The sequence below is a fragment of the Rhyacophila brunnea genome, unplaced genomic scaffold (assembly GCF_057557595.1).
Source record: "Rhyacophila brunnea isolate RB1 unplaced genomic scaffold, BYU_Rbru_1.0 scaffold_1, whole genome shotgun sequence".
NCBI lineage: Eukaryota > Metazoa > Arthropoda > Insecta > Trichoptera > Rhyacophilidae > Rhyacophila > Rhyacophila brunnea.
In genome coordinates, this window is record NW_028232751.1 from 56,255,710 (window position 1) to 56,261,119 (window position 5,410).

Sequence of the window (5,410 nt, forward strand, 5' to 3'; positions counted from 1 at the left end):
GTTTGTTTGGAGAGATGTTAAGTGGCTTCAATTCAACAAACACGAACCGGGAATAGTGAAATTTAAAAGAACTCTCGACAAGACGACTGCATTTTAACAAATTTCATATATAAGACGAGACAAAACAAAAGATTTGATAGACTTACTTCCATACATTTCACCGTATTATAGAGAATTTTATGAGTCACTTGAGACATCTGAGATAGTCAGTGATATTTAAACTGATATCATTGAAGAAATCCATACTGAAGTTTAATGATAACGATGAACCTTTATAATATTCAGGTTTGTGTGCCTTTTCACTAATTAAATAACATCAAAGTAAAAAAAAGTTATAAAAATGCTACTTTTAAATTTATATAATATTTTGTTCAATAAACCAATAAGATTTATGTATAAAATGTGTGTTTTATTGCTAATATTAGTCGGATTAACATGAAAAAATAACAATATTACTTTGTGCGTAGTAAGGTAAGCCAATCATTTTTTGTGCAATTCCAGTTAAGTCAATTCCTTTTTTTTTTTTAAACCAATTAAGTTTTAATGAAACAAAATAGTTAGAATACTTCTAGGACATATAATTGAAAGCCAATTACATGTACTTTGATTTGTTATCCATAAAAAACATAACTATAATTAGGGGAATGTGGGGAATTTTTTGAACTTTGTTTTTGCTATATCTCAAAATGACAATTTGTGACTTATCTGACTTCACATCCCGACCCACGAATTTTATTAATAAAATCTAGTTTTTCAAGATATAAAACCAACACTGCCATCTGTTAACTTATTAATAAATCTTGTCAATTGTTCCACTGTTGATAAAATACATGATCGTTATTTTTAGCAATACAAAATAACGACTAGCTCAATTTTTGTAAAAACTGGACTTATAATACTATCTGTAAGCCAACTCATCTATATAGGCAACATCAGGTGACCGTTAATATGAATCAGCTGTATCCTAAATACATCCCTAACCGAAAGCGTTGAGTAACTGTATAACTTACGTGACCATTTATTTTTTCCTTCAATACAGGACATCAACTAATTTTTAGGTTATTTAGTTTAAAAAAAAACGCATATTTCTTCATAGTTTTTATTTATTAATGAAAAGAACAGGAATGAACACGTGAAAATAAATAATTTATGTGGTCTTATATTTTTCTAAAGAACAAAGTATATTTGGTTTTTATATCACATAAGAATGAAATTCATGGCAGGGCTTCTTCAAATTTGCTTTGGTAATTAACATAGCTTTAATAAATGCGACTTGCAATTGTGTTTTTGAAGTTATACTTCTTTTGGCGCGTTTGGGAAAACAGATCAGAGTGCATTTTTGGTGTGTAACAAAGTTGCGCGCGCCGATGTAACGCATTTGCGCGATTAATTGTATTAAATATCTTTCTTTAATTATTTTATTGTATTTTATACTTACGTAAATTATTGGCACGCGGAATTATTTTTTTTGTTTTCTTATTTTTGTTTTGTTACGCCAAAGAAGTATAACTTCTAACGCGCGTACATAAGTACACACACCAATTTTTTCTTAAATAAGAGAAAAGACCTTAGACTATAGATACATCTAGACCCATTGCATTGCTAAATGAAGCTGCGTGCCGTGTGTTTGGTTTGTGGGCAAGCGAACGTATTTGTATATAAATGTTTGAGACCATAGACCATTTCGCCAGTGCTCGCTCAAAGTTCTCGCACTAGACGCTCAGAATTAAAATATAATTTTGTATTTTTTTACGTTATATAGTATTTTTAAGCGGTCAAAATGCAACCATTACGTAAAAATATCGATAAGTTAAGTTATTTTAAAGAAACACTAGGTCACTTGATATTAAAATATATAATAATATACAAATAAATTATCACGAAAATGTATCAACTTACCTATGAAACGTAATACCATCTTCTTGCTTATCAGTACGACTACCACATTTGAATACAACACATAGAACCATCTTTTCTACTTAATTAACTAAAAATACCACTGACTTTATGTTTAACACAAAAAATATCAATTTTAGCAACACGCGCTCGCAGGTTATCGACGTTTAGTTAAGCAACAAACTAAGATTTGGCGGCGACACCATAGCAAATCATCTCACACATCTTTAAACCTTTTATCTTACTCTAGCGCACGTCGCGGAGATTATAAGGGTGCCGAATACTATCTCGCTCGCACTTATGGTTAATTTTTGTTCAGGCCTTGGGTAAAGTAGACGACAGCAAGACGTCCGATTCTGCTTCCTCTTCGTGGTTAGCGTTGTTGATGGATGATTATGTTGATAAACAGCATGCACGTGGGGTGGAATTTACGAAATCCAAAGAATCGAATAGCGGAGGGGTGTTATAAATGCCACTCTGTCTCCATCATAAAGTTTCCCTCTGTACTGGCAGGTTGTGAAGGTGGCATTGAATCATCTTCATCCTCCTTTAAGTACTCATTGAACTCTGTCCATGGTTTCTGTTTTTTGGTTACCTGCGTATTAAACAATAAAGATTGTTATAGTATGAAAGTAAAGTATAGAATTCACATCATTCGTTTAATACAAGAATGTTGACGGTTATGAATTATTTAATATTACATAATTATAACAGTAATCTACTGGATGTTTAGAATCTTATAATTCATACGATTTACATAAATTTAATGACTCGATTTAAAAATATAAACTGACAGCCTGTTAAGCATTGGTTTAATTTTAACCCTCATTTTGATTTTGTGCACTGTGATGAAATCTTGTACAACATTGCCGTAGTTTTTTTCAGATTTTTTCGGAGGCCTAGAAGCCCGAAGAAGAAGAATAAAGTATAACAATTTTGGGCAATTCATATCATATCTATATCGATATGAGGCGATGTAAATTTTGCCAAAAAATACTACAGATCAGACTTTGTTTGTGACAGGAATACAATCAAGAAATAGTTTTTTACACTTTCATTAAAAATAAAATAATAATATGATACATTTGCATATTTGTAATTTTTAGAATAAATATGGATAACTCCTAATTCTTTAAAATTTTTCATTCATATTATGTAATTTGATGTCTTACATTTGGAATTGTTCACCGTTGTTAACATTTGCTTTAAATGCTATATTCTGTAACTTTGGCAATGTTCACTGTGATAAGCATTGTTTTTCTGGAAATAGACTGCGAAATCAAACCCAATAAAACAGTCATAACTAGGGCCCAGATTTATAATTATGTTAGTGCATGTTTTGTTAGGGTGTATGCACAGCTATGGGGGTTGCACAGAAATCTGTTTTGAAAGACGCAGAATCCAAAAATAAAATTTTATTTTGCATATAAATGCATATTTGAGACATTAGTGCATATTTTAGAGCTTTTGCATTTATAATGTTGGTTTTTTTTAAATTAAAATTAAAATTAGGTAGGTAGATAGGTTAGATCAGTGTTTCCCAACATAAAATAAAATTTCATTTTTGACATTTTTGCCAAATTATGGGTTAACATCATTGGTAACGTATGTAATGTATCACTTTTTCATGTTAATTATGTCGCTGGGCAATGTCGGCGGCTGTTTTTATCGTAATAAACATGTATCAACACGTTAATAAGCATAAAATACTTATTGATTTTATAAACCGAATGTAAATAGAAAATAAACGCCAATTTGAAAATGTGAAATATTCTCTATGACGTTACCCGCAGTATTGCTATCTGTTTATGCCATAGACTAATATACTTTTAGTTTATGCCACCAATTTATGGCACACGTTGCTTTGGTTGAAAATGTATAAACAATAATATTTTTTCACAAAAGAAAATAAAAAAACGGATAATTTGAGTAATAATAATTAAGAGCCTTTATTTATTTATCTCCTCCGGCCCAAAAAATATTTACAGGCGAATTTGGGATATTGTAGTAAATAATAAATTAATTACCTAGGCATACATTTCTTATTTATTGCAATCCACATACGTAATTATTATTGATTATGGTCGTAATGATTTAGAATTTCCGTTTTAATTGATTTCAATAGAATAATATTATGAATTAACCCTAGAAATACTTACTTATCGTGTCCGGGATCACACCGCTCCTTCCTAAAACGTTGCAGCGGAGACCGCCCTGTCATTGGCCTTCTACAGGTCCTCCTCAACACACTCAATCCCAATTCGAGGGCAAACCAACATATGCTTCGCATCCTGCACCTCCCCACACTCGCATGAGACATCCTCGCCGGTTAAGACACCCCACTTCTTGAGGTTTGTCTTGATCCTTGTGACACCGACTCTTAGTCTGTTCAGTGCCTTCCAGACATCGAAGGGAAGTTCGTGTCCCGGCGAGGGTTCCTCTGTTGGCTCTATCCAAGGATTGCAGAATCTTTCTTTCCATTTCTGGATACGACTCTCTTCTGGGAGGCAATCCACTTCCGTTGTCCTTTTAAGGAAGCTTTTTCTGGACTTGAGCCTTGAGGTCTCTGCTTGATGTCCATGGAGTGGGTGTCTGGGATCATGCGCCTGCTTCCTTCTTTCGACATTCGCCGCTACTTCTCTTCGTATATCGGGAGGAGCTATGCCTATGATGGGGTATATTTTATCAACGAGGGTCGGTCGCAGGCATCCCGATATGATGCGACCTGTCTCGTTGATTGATACATCCACATGTTTGGCATGCACAGATGCGTTCCATACTGGTGCTGCATATTCTGCGGCTGAGAAGCATAGGCTTAAGGCAGACGTGCGCAGGGTATGTGGTTGCGCTCCCCAAGATGACCCGGTTAGTTTCTTTATAATATTGTTCCTCGCGCACACTTTGAATTTTGTAGTAATGCAGTGTTGCTTGAACGTCAGTGTGCGGTCGAGGAGTACACCCAGATATCTCGGCGTTGGGCAGTGGTCGAGTTTATCGCCTCTCCACATAACACGTAGTTCTCTTTTGGCCTCTTTGTTCCGAAGATGAAATGCACATACTTGTGTTTTCCGTGGGTTCGGTTTGAGGTGGTTGCTCTCGTAGTACCTACACTGAGAGTTTCTCCAGCGTGGCGGATAGTTCATTTTCAACATCTTCAAAAGTCTTGCCTTGAGCTGTTACGGCCGTATCATCCGCGTAAATAAACTGCCTTGTACTCGATGGTGTTGGCTGGTCGTTTGTATAAATATTATATAGGGCTGGAGCCAGCACACTTCCTTGAGGCAGGCCGTTTTTTTTGGATCGCCATTGGCTATTTTTACCATGTAATGTTACGAAAAAACGTCTATTTTGCAGAAATGTCCCTATGAGCGTCGTTAAGTTGAGATCGCCGGTAAGTTCATAAAGTTTTCTCAATAACTTTTTATGATTTATCGTGTCATATGCAGCGGTAAGGTCGATGAATACTACGCCAGTTATTTCTTTTCGTTCATATCCGTCTTCGATATGCTGTGTT

General features: G+C 34.6%; 1 protein-coding gene across 1 annotated transcript; it reads right to left on the reverse strand.

Annotated features, from left to right (window-relative positions):
• Nucleotides 1-1,108: 1,108 nt before the first annotated feature.
• On the reverse strand, nucleotides 1,109-5,114 carry LOC147079988 (uncharacterized). The gene is made up of 2 exons (XM_085953950.1): nucleotides 4,056-5,114; nucleotides 1,109-2,491 (listed from the first exon to the last, which is right to left on the reverse strand). Exon 1 carries the CDS (start codon nucleotides 5,046-5,048, stop codon nucleotides 4,125-4,127), a length of 924 nt encoding a protein of 307 aa, XP_085810076.1. The 5' UTR covers nucleotides 5,049-5,114; the 3' UTR covers nucleotides 1,109-2,491; nucleotides 4,056-4,124.
• Nucleotides 5,115-5,410: the final 296 nt, after the last annotated feature.